At 38.3% G+C, this 21220-nt stretch overlaps 1 protein-coding gene across 2 annotated transcripts in view; it reads left to right on the forward strand.

Annotated features, from left to right (window-relative positions):
* LOC124305834 (uncharacterized) overlaps positions 1-20599 on the forward strand; it is a 35666-nt gene extending 15067 nt beyond the window's left edge. For both annotated transcript variants that reach the window (XM_046765730.1, XM_046765732.1), the window contains exon 2: positions 14539-20599. In XM_046765730.1, coding sequence (XP_046621686.1) covers positions 14540-15421 — 882 coding nt within the window. In that variant the 5' untranslated portion in view covers position 14539 and the 3' untranslated portion in view covers positions 15422-20599. The remainder of the gene's footprint in view (positions 1-14538) is intronic.
* Positions 20600-21220: the final 621 nt, after the last annotated feature.

A 21220-nucleotide genomic window follows, 5' to 3' on the forward strand; every position in this document is an offset into this window, starting at 1 on the left:
CAAAATAGCGTAACATCGTAAAACTCAATCCACCGCATTTTCAAATTTGTCCGAAATATCACGCGCCTGTTTTCTCCACGACTAACCCGCGAGAAAGAATTCATTAAGAAATCACATCAATCAATTTGTTATCCTTATATTGCTTGACGTTGAAGAGAGAAAAAAATATTTCTCCCCGCCACGTCCAAGTCAATTATAACTTGCAGAATTCAACCGTTCCATCAAAAACAAGGCGAGACTGCAAAAAAGTTGATATTTCTTCTGATGAGAAAATCAATACGATACTCGATTAATCGCAACGATTTTAATCACTCGATGCTTTATGTTGATGCATTTTATATTGTGAAACTGATTTGAAAAGCTAGTATAATATCTATACACGTGAATAATTGGACGATTTTTATACCTCAGATATATAGCAACACTCGTTCCATATAATATAAATTATTTGTATTCTGTCTGTCAATTAATTAAATCGTACGTAATAAACTTGATCGAAACTTGGCCGCCGCTGATATGTCGTCGTCCCCTTTTTTATCAGAGTCGACGTAACATAAACGTAGGTATAAACGTTGTATACGAGATAATTAAACTGAGAAAAAAGAATTCTTCAGGTCATAAACAGACTACTGAGCTGGTGAAAAAACCGAAGTACATACGTGTCTGTGAGATGTGGAAGAATCGCAGAAGAAAAGTTGGTGGTATAAACTAACTCGTGGAAATTCCGCGTCTTTTTCCCTCCAAAGAGAAGCACGCGGCTTCAATTTAGCCGTTTAAACACCCTACGCGTGTAATTTTCTCGTAATTCTGTCGGTTGGCTCGAGGATCAATGGAAAGAAACGAGATGAAGAAGAAAAGGAAGAAATGAAGCTGGCCGCGAGAGGAAAAATAGAGAGAGAGAGAGAGAAAGAGGAGATGGCGAAAAGGCACGAGGAAAATGACGGAATAAGTATAGAGAGAGAGATAGAGAGAGAGTAAAAAAAAAAGGAAACGAAGAAAGAAGAGAACGAGTAATCCTGAGCTTTGGTGGTCCGATACAGGCAAGTCCCGCGCACCTTAACGCGACACACAACCTTTGGTACATAGACGTGCGTGTATGTAAAAGCATCGGTATGGTGGATGTATGGTGTAGGTATAACCCAGGTGAAATACCAGCTGCAGACAGCGTTGGAGGCGTGTATTGATCCGGCGAGGGTGGTGGTCGTCGTGCCACGGTTGTTCCCGAGGCTCCTGGTGGTCGTGAGGGTGGTACGAGGGTAGGGAAATCCTCCCCCAACCCCCACACCCCTGCACCGACCCTCCGAACCGAGTATTGTATTCCGAAAGACCTCGTATAAGTATACCTTGTACGTTATATGTGGCGAAAATTCGGCGAGATATACTTTTTATAAACCGTACGTCACGTTTTCTCCGCATCAATTTTTACCGCGTATATTGTACGTACAGAAGTCTACCGATTGTTTAATAAGTGGCGATTGGAAAAAGAGGTATTTAAGCTTCTTGTTTATTAATTTATGTAGAAATCGACGTTGTGGAAGGAGCGGAATTGTAGTTTCTTCTTAATATGCCATTGGATGGTTTAAGAGTGATAGACCAGTTGAGATTACTGAATTGTAATACAATTAGAATCGTTAGAGATGATAGCGAATATTGTCATTTATGTTCTGCCAGACATAGAATGATGCAGAAATTAATTTGTTGACAATTTTATAGAAGTCGGAGGAGTAACTCTATACAGTCTTCCTTCGAACTAGGACGATTATATTAAGTTGTTTTATATCGTTGAACGTGGTAATTACGCACGGGTAAAATTATTGTCAACATTTTTCAAATTAATCCTAGACGATAGGTAGGTACAAATACTGATAAAGAAATTTGAAAGTCTATAAAAACCTGCACCGAAATTCGTGAAGTAGATATGGAGAAAAAAATGTAACTCTGTTGCAAAAATTCACAGGAAAATTAAGCAATAAATCTACTACTACTACTACTACTACTGCTAATAGTCCTCCATGTATGTACGTTTAACGAATGTTTGCTTGTATAATATCTCTGTGACGAGGAAATATCTTATAAGAAACGCGAATGACCGCGGAAATGGTTAAATTAGATCCAAAGAACCGGATTGTATCTACATCGTGACGAGCAAAAATTGTATTCTGATGGAAGACCTTTGCTGGGATGGACTGAAGAATCGATTCGTAGGTAATTGTCAGTGTTCGAAAGGAGAAGAATTTTCGGAGAAAGTGCTCAACGCGGCGAAAGAGAGTGTCTTGTTTTATTGATGTCAGCTACAAGACTGCGAGAGGGTCGGAAATTCGGAATTATGTATCAGCCAGAACTGTAACTGCGATACATTTTCTATATATTTCTAATATTTTGAGATCTTTGAAAACATATTTCTTTGCGACTTTTTTTGATATCTGATAGTGTACTGATACGTTTTTAATACTCGAGAATAATTATTGCGATATAGCGTAAATTATTATTGTTAGAAACAAATTGATTGAAAAGACTCGTCAAAATTGAAGGAATAATTCATTCCATATGCATGTTTTGCATAAATTATAAGTCTTTGGGGTAGCTGATTACGAATCTGAAATAGGATTTAAAAAATTCAAGATGGTGGATCGGATATGGTGCATAAAAATTTCAAATTCGATCCAATCGGGAGAAAAAACCGTGTCCAGGTGTTTTTGAAGGTCGCTGATTACGAATCTGAAATCAGATTTTTAAAATTCAGTACGGCGAATCCGATCAACGATCCCGAAATCCCCTGCGTAGAGTTTTTTTGACCGTATTCGAACAAATTAAAAATTTTTGTTCACTATATTACATCCGCCATCTTGAATTTCTGAAAATCTGATTTCAAATTCGTAACCAGCAACCCCAAGAATCACAGCATATTATATTGTCATAAAAGTTAACTTAGCACAATTGTGTGTGACTCAAAGGGTTAATTGGCGGTTTTTTCCCTCCCACATTGTTACATAACAGCAAACAACTCGACTTATCGTCCCACGTAAACGCGTGTCATATTTCTCAATAATTATCAGAAGTAAAAAATGACTAGGAATCGGGAGAGTTGTTCCCACGGTATATACTTGCAGACGCTTTGTTCGCGTGATTGAAACTACAAATACGAAATTTACCGCCTTTGTATCTATCGATCGACCGATTTTTGTTCAACGCTTGTCGCTGTAGTTTCTGTGAAAACGCCTCCAGACGTTTGTTCACACTTTGTTCGCACTTAGCGCGAAGGGAGTAAGCAAAGAAACTCGCAATTGCTACGGTGAAACATTAAACCCTACGTTACTTGATCACATAACACACATATAAGGCGCAGAAAAGAACCTGACGAGTAAATATGACGTTACCTGATTTTGGATGAGCGAAGTCGCGCAGGAATAATTTTTCGGATAATTTCAGACGTTTTTGTTAGAAAAGTTATATTTACAGGCGGGTGAAGTTCTATCGATTCAATCAAAGCTCGACGTTATTTGTACGCCAAGGATAAGAAATTCGGATCCCATTTGATGAAGCAATAAAAGATCAACTTAATTAACCGGATTAAGTTAGTCCGGTGACGATTTGTCTGCGAAAAATGGAACGCGATCGACTTTTGCCAATTTGGCGGATCGAGGATAAATATTTTAGACTAAACCTCGGGGAGTGATTTTCCGGTAACGCGTGAACACTCGTAAATTTTTTCGCATAATTAAAATAAGGGTGAAATTTTATAATCCAGGATCTGGGATTTTGTGTCAACCGAGTTCCTCTTAATTCCCCTTCTAGAGTAATTTAATTTTGTTAATTGGTTCGAAACGCGCGTCGGGAATCGCCCGCTGACCGAGAAGTCGTTGCAAGCTCAAAGCTCCAGAGGCGCCGTTCTAGTCTGACGACGGCGTCGTCGAGGCTGCGAATTCCTTCGTGTTCCATTTATTGCTAGAATTATACTCCCTTCTCTGGCCGCGGGATAAAGACGGGTTTTATTGGACGTTGGTTTGAGTGACTCGGCGAGTATTAACTTACGCTGAAAGTTGATCAAGGCGTCATTAGCATTATATGGCATTCTTATGCGGCAAAATCGAGCGGGAGTCGTCAAATTTTCGGCTCCAAAAAATTTACGCGATATTTCAGAGAATTTTAGGATATAAAATTGATTCAGCACCTCCGGCATCCGGAAATCTGGAAACGGATACGCGAGTTGGGAAATATGTTTTAAAGTTGACTAGGCGAGACTCTTCGCGACGAAATAATATATATGCGAAGGGTTTAAGGCTAAGGAAAGCAGGCAGCGAAAATAGGCCAAAACTGGGATAAAATTCAAATGGTATTTGTGAAGAACCGAAACAACGTACAGACATTTTCTTTTTTACAACGTTTTTATTGGAGTTTTGGCTATTAAATTCAGTGGTTAGAGTTTCAAAAATATAAATATTTAAGGGAGATATGGGCGGATAAAAAATACCACGTATTTTATGCGCTGCTTCCTTATTGCCACGATTCCGAGTGAACAGAGTTACAGTTTTCGACAATTTCCAAGTGTCATTTTCTGCGTAGGATGTTCCTCTACAGACTGAACCAAAATTTTTTGAAAAAATACAAAAATGAAAAAAATGGCGGCTAAGATTTGATAAGCATCGAAAAATGGATAACATTTGTCATAATAACAGCGATAATGAGATTATTTCTGTACATAGTTGTCGGTTTACTTTCTAGAGAAAGTTGATATCTTCGTTAAAGAAAAAAAATCAAGACGATATCTTAAAACGCTTTTGAGTTGGCGTGGAAAAACTAATACGCAAATATTGTTTACAAAAAACCGCATGTAAATATTACTTTAATACTATTGTCTTCAACGTCAATATCTTACTTTATTGTTAGTAATTTTCTTCACCTGTACCACTAATTTTCATCGACAAAAATGTGGCAAACAACTTAGAAATAACAAAAATAGCGTACGTTTTCTCAGTAGATTATAAAGGCAAATTGAATTTTTACTCCATCTTCATCCGTCAAAGCCAAAATGTTTGGAAAAGATTGTAGTAAAAGAAAACGAAAAAAAAAAAAAAGAAGAAAAAACGGAAAAATACGACATTTTTCGATGCCTAGTCCGCTTTAAAAAAAGATCGTGACGAAAGCCTGAAGGGTAATTTTTTACGCGGCATATGCATTATACATGCCTCGAGAATTCAGCTCAGCTTGTAAAAAATAATCAGCTCTAATGTGTAAGCTATGCATATTTGATATCTCGTTTTAAACCCTCGGTGCAACTTTTACACTTTTAAAGTTAAAGTTCTTTCCGCAAATGCAGCGAAACACGTCTCTTGACGGTCAAAACGTTCTACGGTATTTGTGCTTTTAACGCGCGCATTTTCACGTTCATCGCGTGCTCCTCAAAAAACGTCAAGTTTCCCGAACTCGAGGTGCGTTTTATGAAACGCATCTGCAACATTTTAGGAATCCGTTTCGCGAGGGAATAAATGGAGATCAAGACGACAAAAACTCGGTGTTTGAATTCTCCTCCGTAAATTTTTCGTTTCTTTCCTCTAAAGCAGGTATTCAAGTTCCAAATCTTGGCAAAGTTTAAACTCCCCGAATTTCACAACGTCGAGAAAACTCAGTTTCGACGATTTCGCGAAAGAATCAAAGATCCGTGATCAGTTTCCGGAAACACCGCGCTGCCTCGATCGAGTTCCGATTAAAAAAACACGCGAAGACACGCCACCTTGGCGTTTTTCACGTAGCAATCAACCTGCGGAAATCTCAAACTCGGAACTTAAGAGACTCGTTATTCGATTTCCGGACGATTGACCGCCTCGCGTTTTTCGTCTCAATTCACCGCCCGGTTTATAAGCTCCGAGCTTCGACTCGATTTTCACACTTCGCCAAACTGCGCGACCGTAGATCCATCCGTACCTACATGAAATATCGATGCTTCCGATTTGCGCCGTATTGGAAGAAAAGTTTTCCTCACGCGTCAGCTTATTCAATACACGTACGTTACGCAATGCTCCAATCCCGCAACACCGTATATATATATATACATACATACATATATCTCGAATTATTACCCTCCCCGATGCTTTCCTACTCACAGTGTAGGTAATCGAGGGGGAAAAATAATTCTCATTCCCTTATTTTTTCCCGGTCGGTATAGCAACGGCTCACGTATGATAGGTATAGATACATATACGGGGAATTCCGTGCCGACTCAACCAACGCCTGACCCTCGCCATTTTTCAATTTGTTCAATAATTTTTCTTCAATTTTCCCAACCGTCCAACTACCCTGATTTTTTTGAAATTTTTTAATCAACTGTTCAACGATTTCACTACAAAGTCGATAAAGAAAAGTTGAACGTGCGAGAATAATAGACAAAAATCACTCGATAATGGAACATAGAAAATATAGTCTCTGAGAACTTTTCGAGAATTTTAAAAAAAGATCATTTTCCATATTTGTAAATAGTCGTGCATTCGAATGAAAAATCTAAACAAAATTCAGGCTACTGTTCCGGAGTTGGATTAATTGCAGATTAAATTTAAAACAAAATCAAAAATGGTCGGGTTAGCATGAAATTTTCCATACATACAAAAACGGGATGAGAATAAGAAGGTGAACCGTTGTAAAAACAAATCGATGGCCAGAGCGGGAGATAAAGAAAGTGCGAAAGACAGCAAGAAACGGAACTGCAAGGTAACGTACTTCTGTTATCGGAACGAAACGACTGGCGAACAATGCCCGAGTTTTTGCCAAGGTATTTGAACAAGGTATCCGTACGAGTGAACGGGACCCCGATTCGAATTGAAGTTTCTCCCGCATCGTCGTTCAGGGACTGCCGCAAATGAACAACGTCTGCCGGCCAATGACGGCGGTATCTGCGAAGCACAACGAAGGCTGCTTCGAGATACCCATCTTATCCGGGTAGCAAACCTCCGCACCGGCAGCTAGATGCGGCCTACATTTCATACCGCGTCATATCGCGGATAAAACGCCTTATTTTATACGTCTCGTTCGTATACAGAGTCGCACCTTTAAGCCCTTATCCCCGAAAGGTCTGATCCCACTTCCTCATTTCCGGTCCGCGATATTTTCACCCCGAGGGTTTACGGGCTGCTGATAACGCGACACGTTGCCCGAATACTGCTCGGGTCAGATTTTACCAAGTGTGAAAATCGACAACAATATATTGCGGGAGGTGTGGATTACTGTGGAAAAATTTTTCTTTTTTCTTTTTTCTTTGCCGAAAATAAATTGCGTCCGATCGTACACTGAGAGAAATTTGTTAGTTCCGGTTACCGCTCGGTCCTTGACTAGTTTTTAATTTTTTTACCACAATCGAAAAATATAGTTCCAGTGTCGATAAGCAACCGTACATGTAGGCTCTCTTGAAAGTGAACGTTGTCGAGTATCGGGCAAGAATGAGCCTGTGGCTAATCCGTAACTCAAGAACCCTTCAGAGAAGAGAAAGACAAGCCGAGAAATTTTCAGACTGTCGCAATTAGTGGCAAAAGTTGTTCATGCATCGTCGTAGAATAGAATCATTATAAAAATATAAAATACACTTTGATTTTGGATCTTGTTGTTGAAGCTTGTTGTCTCCAGTTTTCCCGAGACTGAAAAGGGATTTGAAATATCGAGTTTTGGAAATCTGCAGGCTTCCCTTTTCATTGTAAAAAAAAATAGAATTAACGCACATTCGAATAATGAAAAACGTTGGAATAACGAATGAAGTAAAAATAATAGTACAGGCTACGGATTTTTCTTCGATATTTTATACCGTATGACCGACGCTTCGCGTTGAGGCGTTATAAACGACTCGTAGAAAATTTGTCAAAACCCATTTTGACGAAAACAGACGAATCATTGACTGCGGCCTCTGTCGTCAAAATATAATCCATACGATCTAAAATATCATAGAAATGAAAAGTTTTTTTGTTGTGAAAATCTTACGCAGCCAGCGATGAAAATTGAAACGAAATTGGAAAAAGTAAAAATTGAAATTCATCCACTTTGAGGTACCTACTTCCGGTGAGCAGACAATCAATCATCAGACTCTCTTATAGAATTTCCGTATCGACTACATTCATGTACGTTTATTCAACGCCATACTCAGACCGTTTCAGTCACGTCTGCATTGAGGTTTTTCAAACGCCTTGTGCGTTTGGGATGGTTGAAGTTTGGATTTATAACTCAAAAGCACACACTCCGGACAAAAGTTCACTCGAGTTCAAGCTTCGTAAGAGAACAGGCGGCCATCTTGCCGCGTAAAAGAAGCCTCGATCGGCACTCGTGGCTCCAACAAGCCGGGTACTTACTCAGCAGAGCTGGAAAATTCCCTCCCTTTTAATTTCCACATCCTCTCAGCGCGTGCAGAGTCACCGCGAAATTGTTCATCTTACAATGCCGGCGAGCTTTTGTTCTCTTAGCCTGGATGAGTAGCCACTGGATGAAAGTTTCCACCCTGGGAATCGCTGGTCTATGATATCATCCTATAAATATCCGAGAGGGTTGTTCAGGCCTCGGAAAATTCCATTCACCTGTAAGAGAAAATAAAAAGATGGAGCAAACAGTGACGAGGCACGTTCCCTGGAATAAAACAACGTTTTATCAATTTTTTCTTGCTCCGTTTTTATCGATCCTGGGAGAAAAATCAGGAACGATTCCCGGCTTGTTAGACCCTCCTGATCACATTGAAATGGGACAAGTGAGCGAAAGTCGTCGGTAAACCGATCGGTATTTCTCCGCGTAATGAGGAAAAAAATTTAATATATAGCGAAACTCAGACGTTGGAATAAATTTGAGAGGCTTGTCGTTACGTGAAGCTCGATGTAAAAGTTTTCTCCGTTTCTTCGAAAACGCCGAGAGCCGGGAGAATTTTATGACCCTTGAGTATATCTAATGGCCGGACTGCAACACGTCACGACGTTGAAGTTGAACGCGATATACGCTTTTGCCGATACTCTTCATTTCCAACCGTGCACAAACAACATTTTTCATTTCAGAATGCACGAAAAACGAAAGAAACTTATAGAATAGAGGATTGAAAGCTCCGATTATCGTCGATCAAGTTCAATTTTATGAAAAGACGTGCCCGATAAGGATGGATAAAAATTTAAACCTCTGAAATTGAAACTAAAAAAAGTTAGATTTTGAATATATATTGATGTATTATTTTTCTCACTGCCTCTCCAGCGAGTGAATTTTCTAAGATTATTAAAAACTTGAATTTTTTTTTACTCGAAACAAATTGCGACGTCTGTTTATTATTGTTATTATTACTTTACACCTCAAGTGGAAATTATTCCAATAAAATTGAACCCTGTTGACTTGAGAAATTTACTGTTTACAATCCAAATTCTACTCTTTCTAATGATGGTAATAATTTTCTACCCGTGCCTGACACATTTCCACAAGCCTTAGAAGTTAAAACTGACCATGCAGCACGTGACTTGAAATTTCGGCGAGAATCAAAGGAACCAACGAACGATTACGGAACAAATTACAATCTCGTTTGCCAAGCGATTTTCGTTCCTATAATCTCGTATATTATGCAAGCCCGAACGACATTAACGGGCAGATTTATTTGCAGGGAAATTAATCGCATCCACCATTCGTACCAAATTGGTGTGATGATACATCTACCCCACCTATATTACCCAAGTGGTACGAAAATCTTTTCCGCTCACGTCCGAAGAAATCCAGAATGGATGGGGGAATTCAATTCAGCACTGTATTTACAATGCTCACAGAAATTCAGCCCTTCGGCGAAGCCCTAATTCTCTCAACAATTGCCGACCTCGCAAATTTACGTTGCGTAGAATATTCAGCACCGAGAGTAACCGAGCTTATCAAATTTCCATGCGTCATTTCGTGTTCATCTCTCTCTCTCTCTCTCTCTCTCTCTCTGTCTCTTTCTTCCTCCTCCTGTCAAAGATCTTCAATATTCGCAGTCAATTTCCACTAAAAATATCTGTACGATGTTCAGCTTTGCATCATTTTGTGACAAATGATTTTATTGTACGAGGCTGAAGTTACAGTAACGTTAAGGTGACGAAATATCAGAGAGAAGAATTACTATTTTTCAAGTTTATAGTGAGTTTGAAGTAGTCAAGTTTTCAAAATGTAAATACGTTTTGCCTTGTTATGATTTACTGAATTTTAGACGCTCCTGCAATTGTAAAATAACGATTGTACGAAACGTTAATTATTACAATAGCCTTACCAACATCAGCCTTATTTTATTGTGCCGGTTTAAGGATTGACCAGGTATTGTAAATGCGATTATAAAACGGAGGCCTTTGCGCCTCATTTTTAAGTCAACTTTGAATGGCTGCTTTTACTACGAAAGGGTTCGTGAATAACCAACAATTATTTTTCAACAAACTTGGACATTTTTAAAGAGAACTACAGCTCTTCAACAAACTTTAAACAATGTTTCCCAACAAGTTTCGCACGATAACTTCCAGATCGTTCTCACACGTAAAAATTTGATGAAATTTATTATGCATTTGATTCTAGCGCCTAGTTTTTTCATGGAATAAAATCATTCGCACGCGAACTAAACTTCGCGAGTTATAAATAAACGACGTGCTAAAATTTGATAAAATCACGATAAATGTACCGTGTCGAAATAAGAATTTTTAGTTTCGAAGATATGAGGTGAAAAGTCGAGTCTCGTCGAGATTCAGAAAGTGTAATAACTCAGCCAACAACAGACCATTTTTCAAATTTCAAACCTCGAAATGATTATCATAAACGTAAACGTTGGTTATTCACGGAGCTTTCCGTGTCAGTAGCAAGTATCGAAGCCTGACTTAAAAGTCGAGCACGAAAGGGTAACGGCCACCCTTAAAAAGTGGAAGCGTGTAAAATTTTTTCAGATTTCGGTCTGCACAGTCGGGCGAATATCGTGATCCGTATAATTTTGGGGGCTGCTCGGCTACCGCAGGTTTAAAATCAAGCGGAAGCGAGTCTTTACGCTGAGATCGCATGCGAGATTCGTTTAAAAGTAGCCCCTTTAGTCGATTCTGTATCCCCCGAATTTAAACAGTTGCCACCTGCTGTCCAGCCTTGCCTCGAAACCGGGTGACTTTGTTATGTTGTATGAAATCACTCGGGCGCACTGTAATCGAGATTTTCAATCTTCCAGAGTCTGCTCGTTACGAGTCCGTGGCAAAAAAGGTAGAAATAAAAGCCGGCAAATTGAACGAAGCAGTCAGCTTTTCCTTTTCTTCTTTACCGAAATATTTTTCAGGAAACTTTCCAGCTTTCGTTTCACCGGACCTTTGATTATTCCAAAGGTGAATATAATACGCGCCGTTTTTCTTTATACACGGTATCGTTTTTACTCCCTGTGCAATTGTTCCATCAATTTCGAAAATTCACTTTTCTTTCCCATCAGTTCCCATGGTTCACAGTACAACATGCAGTTTTAATCGTTACAATTAATTCTTACCCAAGATATTTCAATCGTTAATTTTTCCAACGTATTTTAATCGGATTTCAACTTCTCTACGGTCTATAAAAATTATTTGAAACTCGAGACGAGACGTGATTTCTAACGGTTTGAAGGTATGAACACCGAGTCGACGATACATCAAAATTTATATCGAAAGTATTCAAGCTTCGGCACGTTTCGCGTCGTCGGTTTAGAGAGCCTTAAGCTGCGCCGATTGCCTTGATTGAAGTCATCGTCGCCGGAAGCTCGGCATCTTTCTCCAGACAAAAGTTGGAAGGTTTCAAGCTTTGCGAGTTCCGTTTCACATTCTAAAGCTAAACGCAAAAAGACAGGTGATCGTTTGATCACTTATTGTTAGCTATGATTTCACGACGTACCTTTAATATTTCTCCGTCGACTTGAGTGAGCTGGCAAATGACATTCACGAAGCACGTGACATGTATAATATTTGTAAGCTCCGATGAAGGGGGCTATAATACATGATATCTGAACCGGAAGTTGGTAAAAATTCCAATTTTCCGAGAAGGCGATCGATCCGTCAGCGGAAGACGCAGCTTCAATACCAACTCGTTTGTCATGATGCTTGACGCGAAATAAGGAGCGAAACAGGGATGGAAGCGATTTTACGAGGAGGAGTTGAAGCTCCGATAGCGCCCGATTTCGAATTACTTGGTGGTGAAAGTTGAGGTGATGAATCAAACTTTGAAGAGACAACAAAGTATCGTTTGATCGGAAACACGACGATGCAAGATTTCAAAAATTCAAGTTACAATTGAGCAAAGTTCCCGCAGAGTAAAATTTCGAAAATGAAAATATAACTTACAAAGCGTAGTTTACTCAATAAGTGGGTGTAAAAAATCAGAAAAACCGAAAATCGGAATGAAAAATATCGAAAATGCAAGAGAAAGATCAAAGTGGTAAAATTTCCTCGAGTCGGAAAATTCACAGAACTGAAAATCTCGGATCTTTCGGAATTTCGACGTTTCAGATTTTTCAACTATCTCATTTTCGCACTTTCGGAACTTTGAGCGTCAGGCTTCGGACCGTTCGAAACTTTGATGTTTCGTAAAAGTTCGATTTCTTTACTTCAACTTTCGCCGCGAAAAACTCGGAAATCGAGGCTTTCGGAACTTTTCAAATTCGGAATTTCAATCCCGCCTCGATTTTGCAAAGCTAATTCCTGCTCGCGCCCCGCGATTAGCCGCCGGCGGGATCGAGATGATAATTTTCCGTTTATTCACCGTGTTGTGTACAATGGAACTCCCGAGCTGTAACGATATTAATCATCAGCCGGCTAGACGCATGGCGTAACTGTGAAACCCTTCGGGGTTGTTTCAACTCCGCGTCAACCAGAGTAGATCAAGCGAGTAACTTTTGTACGTGTGCATTTGCCGATACGCGCTAGAGATAATTCTTGGAATTCCACAAGAGTGGATATAACCAAATGAAAGACTTCGGAGCTTTTGCCTTCTGTTAAACTTCGCGGGAGGAAGTGGTACATGTACGAGTTTCGGATGAACAGATGAAACACGGATTGTTCATTCGCGGTTTTTTTTATTATTATAAAAAATAACGATGCCGGTGATAAAACCAGAAACGAACAAATCACTGTTGTTTCAGCCAAATTCCTTGTTAAACTTCTGGTCCGATCTCACTTCCGATGATCCTCAATTTTTTTATGTGGTTCGAAAAAAAGAATATTCAATGAGACATCGTATAGTTTTTATTGGAGAGACGATTTTTCACAATACTGTTCCTTTAATTTCGTTCCATTCTGAAATGCCGGCTTTTTGCATTATCAAGAGCTGGAAAGCTTCGGAAAGCGAAAAATCACTAGCCATTCTCACTTGAAATAAACTGGCTTCAAGGGATCTTGAAATGATTAAAAATTCCAACCACTTGTATACCTGATACATATGTCCGTGTATTGTATATACGTGAATCGCTCTCTGGCTCGGAGAGTTCAGAAGAAATCTCTTTCAAGTTGGCTGAATTAAGTACGAAAGTGAATGAAAATTTCTGTACGTTTGCTGTAGTACTCGGCCATAGTATCATCCTCAGGTTAATTCACTAGGGTTTTAATTTTCTTTAAAAGTAACGACGCGATGACAATTTAACGGTGCTTTTTACTTTTAGTCGGAAATTAAATGTGCTTATGAATATTAGCGAGTTAAAACTCGACGCTTTTGCGATCATTTTATCACGAGATAACCGCACCTTGAGTATTTATCAAATCGAGGTAAACGATGAGTTTCCTAAAATGAAATGGGGGAATAAAAAAATTGTAAAGTAAATTTTCATTTTATATCGTTTGAATGTGGTTAAAAATCTAATGGATTTTGCTCTCTGCGGTGACTGATTTTGTACAGTAGACTATTTCCTTAAATTCTGCAAACAAGGAGGCACTTTTTTCACGAAATTGTACCGCAGATCTTGATTTCGAGAAGTGGAAAAAGTTCTGCCTAAAAAGTTACATTATTCCGGACAATAATATTGTCACGGAATAAAATCGAACAAATTAACGACTTTCAAAGCCATTTTGAGTTAATAATACTTCCACAATTTAGCTTTATCCTTATTTCTGTGCATTAATTTTAAGAAAATCATTATTCCAGTCTAGACCAGCCATGCGAATCGTTGCTATCTCTAAGACGCTTAACATGTTATACGTAAAAATAATACCAGCGTGCATGATCGCGTATTGTGTGTATGTGCCGTAGAGTATAACTTCATATACACCTATATGTATATAAATACATAGATATATGTATAAAATCGCCGATACGATATAACACAGCGAGACCTGCAGCGTGCATCCTGTAACTATCGGTCTGACGATCAAGGCGTAAAAACTAACTGCCTGATACGTGTATATAGTCCAGAATAAAAAAAAAAAAAAAGTAAAAAAAAAGAAAAAAAAAAAAATAACGAGAATAGATGCAAAGTAGAATCAGAGAGTGACGAGAAAAATCGAAAGAATGAAATGAAACGAATTAGCAAAGACGAGACCCAAATCAGAGACGACATAGATCTCGAATTTGAATCTGACGGTTGTGTTTCCGGTGTTGCAGGATGTACACGGTGGGCTTGCACTCGGCGCTGGCGATCAAGCGTCAGCGCAAGCGTCGGGACGAGCAGCGTCGCGCCCGCGAGCGCCGTTACAGCGCCCAGAGCGGCGAGAGCGGTTTGACGTCACCGAGAGCATCGACCGGCTCGCTGGACCACCACCCCCGTCACCACCACGCGGCCCAGGTTCACCGAGCCGCGGGGGAGGGGGTGCTCGACTCGAAGGTGGTGACGTCCGTGGGCATGCTCCACATCGGTGTCGTCTTCCTGGTCCTCGGGGCCTTCCTCTTGGCCAGCGGCCTACTGCCGGGCGACATGGCCAGCTGGAGTTCGAAATCGAGCGGCGGTTGGTGGAACGAGCTAGTGGCGACGGGGATATTCGCCTCGGTGATGGGCATCTTCCTGATCGTATTGAACAAGGTGATAGCGAAGAAGGAGGAGGACGACCTGGAGGAGTACGTCCAGCGGCAGCTGACAAGGTCGAGGTCCGGACACCGTTTGGAACGCGACGTCGAGACCGGCGGCCTTACCACTCGACACGCGAGGCGCGCCAAGCAGCTCAAGGCCGTCGTCTCCTCCGGCACCCTCTCCGTCGACGAGACGGAGCCCAACGTCGACGGATCGCCTCCGCGAAGCCCACCACCCGCGTACTCGCCGCCACCGGCATCCGCGGCCGATCCTCAACCGCAACCGGCGCATCTTCTCGAGCAGATAACCGAGGAGGATGGAAACAACGACAGGATCGAGACGTCGACGACCCCCAGCCTCAGTCCGGGCTCGCCGTGCGATACCAGAGAGCTCATACACCCTGACGCTACGTTCTGCAACCTCAATGGAAACCATCCTCAGGCTCACAGGCCGCTTTACGTTCACGTCTCAAGGATCTGAATTGATCGGATTTTGCGATTGTTGTAAGGGGGGGGGGTGCTTGCAGGTACCCGTTATCGGGGATGGTTTTATGCGGCAGTTTTTTTGTTTTTGTTCTTCTTTTTTTTTCTACTTCATACATACCTCGTCGATATCAATGCCTGTACTAACTACGTCGAACACTTGTCGAGTATCCCGTGTGTTTATCATTGTTGGTTATACCTACTTACTGCAGCCGTTTTCGTATTGGGTATATATTTCTTTTTAGAGGCTGCAGTTGAGACTTTTTTGGTCGCGTGAAAAACTGGGGTCGGGATCGGTTTGAAAGGTTTTAGAAAGCTCGTTGGGCGTGATGAATAACCGTTTGAATAATCTACAACAATGCTGTTTGGGCCAATGATGGCGAATTTGATCTGAGCAAGTTTGAATAACGGAAACTGTGAAATGTATGAACAGTTTGAGAATATAGTGTTTGAAATTAGAACCTTCAAAATGAATCTACTTCATGGTAGTTTTGATACGATTTTAATCCTTCTGGTCTTGTATCGCGCGATTCTCTGAACAAAAAACGTGAAATTTCACGATATGACATTGTTGCGAGACGGAATTGTGAACGTTGACGAACATCCGTGAGAACGTATTTACACAAATTTATTTTCATCCATTTTTATCAACCTTAAAGACGTCTGAAAGAAAAAAATATTCAGGTTATCTCTGAATATGTCGATCTACGGTCACTGATCCAATATCCTTGTACCTATAACTCTACAGTGAACAAGGTAAGCAGAGAAACATGAGAACTTGAACATGATTCAAAAACACCAGTGTTCAAATAATTTTGTAACGTTATGACTAATTGCAAAACCTTTTCTCAATAATTGACATCTCAACTTGTGTTATTCGAATTTACTCAGATTCATTTTAATTACTTGTGAATACATGTCGTTTCACTCGTATCCGCTATTCATTCGTGCATTCAACGTTGCTCGAAATAATTTTTTTTTTGTACGGTTTTTCTCTCTTCGCTTAGCTTCTGATTCGAACGATTTGACAGATTCATGCTGAATGCCATACGAATGCATTTCGAATCATGGGGATTCGTTTGAGCTCGGCTGATTCGATTCGCTTTTCAATTCTCCAAGATCGTAAGTGTATCGACTCAGTTCGAAAATGGTCGACCACTTTTTATTCGGATTAAAAACCACGCAGCTGCATCTGCTCCAGCCAAAAATCGAACCTCTTTATATATGTATAACATAATAACCATGCACGTAATATTATAGTTTACATAAATAGTAGGGAATAATATTGCAAAGTTGTTAAATGAATGCGGGAAGCGATTATCGCTTCGCTGTTGACGATTAATAACGGCATTGTAAGATCCGTGGAGCTTTTCGTATATATCGTCCAATTACAGAGCTTTTAGATGATATATATGTCGCTTCGGTCTAATTGCGAGACGATACTTTTGCTATCGCAGATGAGGAATACTCAAAGAAATTAAAAATCGAATCAAACTCTCGCCAAATATTCGGTAAAATCATCGTTGATTGTAATTTTCGTCAATATTTTTATAAATGGTCGAAATTATTGAATATACGTGTATAATTGTAATATTATAATAACGTGTGATCTCCAGCCTCGAAATTCGTTGAAAAATTTCTACATAATTAACTTTGCACGAATTATGATCAATGTGACAAAACAAAGAAAAAACAAAAAAGAAAAAAAAAAATGCGTCTTTTAAAAGCGTCAGTTTTTATTCTAGTCTGCATGAATTTTCTCGGTGTTCTTCTTAACTGAGAACAAAAAGATTCGATCCAGTCTCAAGTATGTCGTAAAATTTTTATTCAATCGCATTCCAAAAAGTCGAATGAAAATTCTCCTCGCTAATTTTACAAACGGAGAATCTGAGTTACGCAATTGATTTTTCACCAGAAATTAGTAGGTACGACACAAAAGTAATTTCTTTACATCCGTTTGCGGACAAACAAACCACTCGAGCATCAATTATTGTTTTTTCTTCTTTTTATTTGTTGCATAAAAATTTGTGTACCAAATTGCTTTACTTTCGCGGCGGCGATATTTCGGTATTAACAAAGTTCATCACGATTGAGTGGAAGTTTATCAAAAACAGTGATAAAAATTTCATCGGATGATTTTACGCTGCGGCGGGGCCCATGATCAAAGCGAAGCGTTGTTATAATAATTGGAAAGTAACATACGAGATTAACAATAAAATAAGAAATGAATTAGGGCTAATCCGCAGCTCCGCAACATATATATATATATATATGTATGTGTGTGTGTGTCTGTGTGTGCATACATATAAGGACCAAAATAACCAGAAGAAATAAATACGTGAATGATTAATGAAATTAATTATGCGGCGGAAGAAGCGACGAAGAAAATTATTAGGCTGATATTAATACTGGAATTGGATTTTATAATAAATGTGAATCACGTGTTGATATTGAGATTTTCAAATTGTCGCATAATTTGTTAGCTGCCATAGCTTTAAGTAATTATTATAAAGAGATTGCCAAAAACAGAGACGTAAAAATATGCTAATTATAAAAGATACTCACTACAATAATTCTATTATTGTTATTATCATTTTATACCCTTGTGCAAATCTAAGTCAGCTGTAAAAGCTTTAAAACGATATCGGAAACATCGGAAAGTATATTCTATATATATATTCATCATTATTATTATTGTTATACGATAGGATACTCATTCATTTGATAACGACACAAATTAAGCGTCGCGTGTTTATATATGTAGTGTCATAAATTTTAAGCCTTAGTGTTGTATAAACGATCTCACACGTTCACTGTTATAGTGTAGTAAAACTGCCGCGATATTAAGGGAGTGAAAAAGAAAAGACAAGAAATAAAAAAAAAAAAAGATAAATAAAAGAAAAAAAAACAAAAAAAAAACAACAAGATTAAATTCGTCATAATGTTATTATCGTTAATAATAGCATACTTAATTTTTTCTCTACCTCAAAACTGTAAGTATCTTTCGAATTTACATGTCACGTATAAAACAAGTACCTGCGCAATTATAAGTTATATCTATATCACTTGTCGGATACGCATATTGATAATCATCGTTTTTCACTCTCGCAATTCTGTGTATAGGTGTATTAACTTGACGCGATATTTATCGAATTCTCGCTAGTCTTACAGCGAATAACGAGATTCAATAAATAGCCGCAGTTTGTGGCAAAATTTCGATACGTGCCGACATCCGGACTGGAAAATGTTGTTGAATAATTTAGATCACGCTTCGTGGCTTGGAAATCGGTTTCAAATATTCTCGTTGGTTTTTATTTTTTCCCTCTTCTTGTCACATCGCGTTAAAGATGTTTTCTAGAAATTGTCACATTCCTTGAATCGCGAAAATTAACTAAAAATTGCACCATAGTCGTTTATGAATAACTTAAAAAAGGACTCGTGTTCTCAGAGCCACGATTCGATACTTTGCGGTTATAACAAAAGTTCAGGAGCATAATTCGGATCAGTAATTAACAATTGCTAAAAAAAAAAGTTTATTGGTAAAAAAAAAAAAAAACATCCGACGTTGCGATAAATTCTCTTAGAAGAGAAAGCACGAGTCCTATATATATATATTATATACGCCCATATCGAACTGTCGATAAATAAACATACGTTAAACTTTGAACTAACTAGGCGATCGTTAGGCCTTTAATTATAGCCAGCCGGCACAGTATATAATAATATAAATCTAGACGAAAACTAATTGCGAATTTAAAAAAACACTACAACCATTCCATTTTAATATCCGATTAAATAATTGATATCGAATTTCTCCAGGTATAATCGACCTAGTATAATGATTATAATATTGAACCAACTAATTAATTTTATAATATATCTTACATGTATAGATACGTAACGTATAATATGAAGCAAAAATTAAAAAAAAAAAAAACAGACGAAAAAAGTATGAGATAACTGAATAATAAAGAGCAAAAAAAAAAAAGAAAGACAAACCGCTGATTGTATCTAGATTATATTGTGAAGTTTTCAAAAACGCTGATATTAACTCGTATCATGTAACGGATAAGTGAAATTATTACTCTATAACGATCACAGTTTTACAACGTATAAAAAATGTCTTGAAATATCTTTTTTAAACAGCTGACTTTACTAAGTGTAACATCAATAAAATTTGGATAGGAAAAAAAAAAAAAGAAAAAGAAAAGAAAGGAAAATTCTATTTCGTAATACTCGATCTATGTATATATTATATGTAGGTATATGTACCTATAATAATCGTAATCTAAAATGTCAACACACCGAATGCTATATTTTGTCAAATGTGCTTCGAAACGCATCATATCAAAGGACCATGAAACAAATGACTTGATCCGGAGGGATTGAAATATACACATAAGTACCTTGATTCTGACTAATTTTTTGTTAGTTATTTATTCATTTTTTTTCCATCACTCATCGTTTCGCTTAACTTCCGAAAGCGTTTTTGAGAATTTCCACGAATATTGCCAGGATCGGGCGTTAAAAAATTCTGTGATCGAAAAATTGATTCACATCAAAAGTTGAGACTAAAAGAAAAGTAGAAGAAATAGAAATAGAAGGAGAACAAAATAAAAAAAAAAATAAAAAAAACAAATCCTCAAAATATTCAATCAAACTCGATATTAGAATTATACCTACCGAATCATTCAAATTGAAACATTGACGCAATGAAGATATTAATCGACGTGTAGGTAATCCAACGCATTGCATCCGTGCATTATGAAAATTGTTCTAATCGTGCATAATTTAGTGTAAACATGTACCTCTGATTAACATCGTGTAACGCATTCCTCGCGACATTCCGTAATTATGCATTTTGTGTATTATACATAGACTATACAATGAACACGTTACACTTACGCATATTGATTCATGTGCAACCGTACATTACATTGTATACTTTTACATTTCCAATAATTCTAGCTCTACCAACGCACTGTATGATATATTATACAATATTACATCGCATTCGATTATACGTCTATACGTATACGTAAACGTGTAATATCTGTATACAGTTTTAAAGTCTTTAATTGAATTGTTGTGCCTTTCACGAGCGTCGGCGAAATTACCTTTCTGTTTCGTCGATGTTGAAAGAGGATACCAAAAAAAAAAAAAAAAAAAAATTGAATAAAAAAACACAACACGCTTCAGGTCCGATCGATTGGCTGTTACGAACACAACCCATTCGTTCCTTAATTTATTCACCCATCATGCACGAACCTTTTCTCTTTTCATTTTTACATAATATTTAAAAAGGTTCAAATGTGTACCTGTGCATACCTTAATTTGTAATTACAATTAGTACGTCAAGTAAATCAATTAAAGAAATAAGGTAAATTTCGTTCGTCTATTGAGATTAGAAACAACAGTTATTTAATTATGATAGTTTATATATGCCAGCGCTGTAAGAAGCTTCCATTCGGTGTGTAAAATTTATACTCTAAACTGCTCTACAGTTTTAGCGAAATTATTAACAGTTAATTTTGACTCGAACAATCCTCTCCGTCACGCACATACCCACAATTGTATAACTTTCTATAGCAGCGAAATATTCGTATACCGTGTAGAAGCTGAAAGAAAAATTCTACGATATTACTTTGCTCTCTAGTTTTCAAGCTTTCGATGTACATGTATATATGAGTCTATCAACCGTCTCTTTGAAACGTAAATTTTACCGTCGAAACTCGAGAGTGAACATTCCAAAATTTAACAAAACATCCCAAAGCTTTGTGGTTAATTTATACCGACT

Source organism: Neodiprion virginianus, chromosome 5 (assembly GCF_021901495.1).
Source record: "Neodiprion virginianus isolate iyNeoVirg1 chromosome 5, iyNeoVirg1.1, whole genome shotgun sequence".
In the NCBI taxonomy this organism is placed as follows: Eukaryota; Metazoa; Arthropoda; class Insecta; order Hymenoptera; family Diprionidae; genus Neodiprion; species Neodiprion virginianus.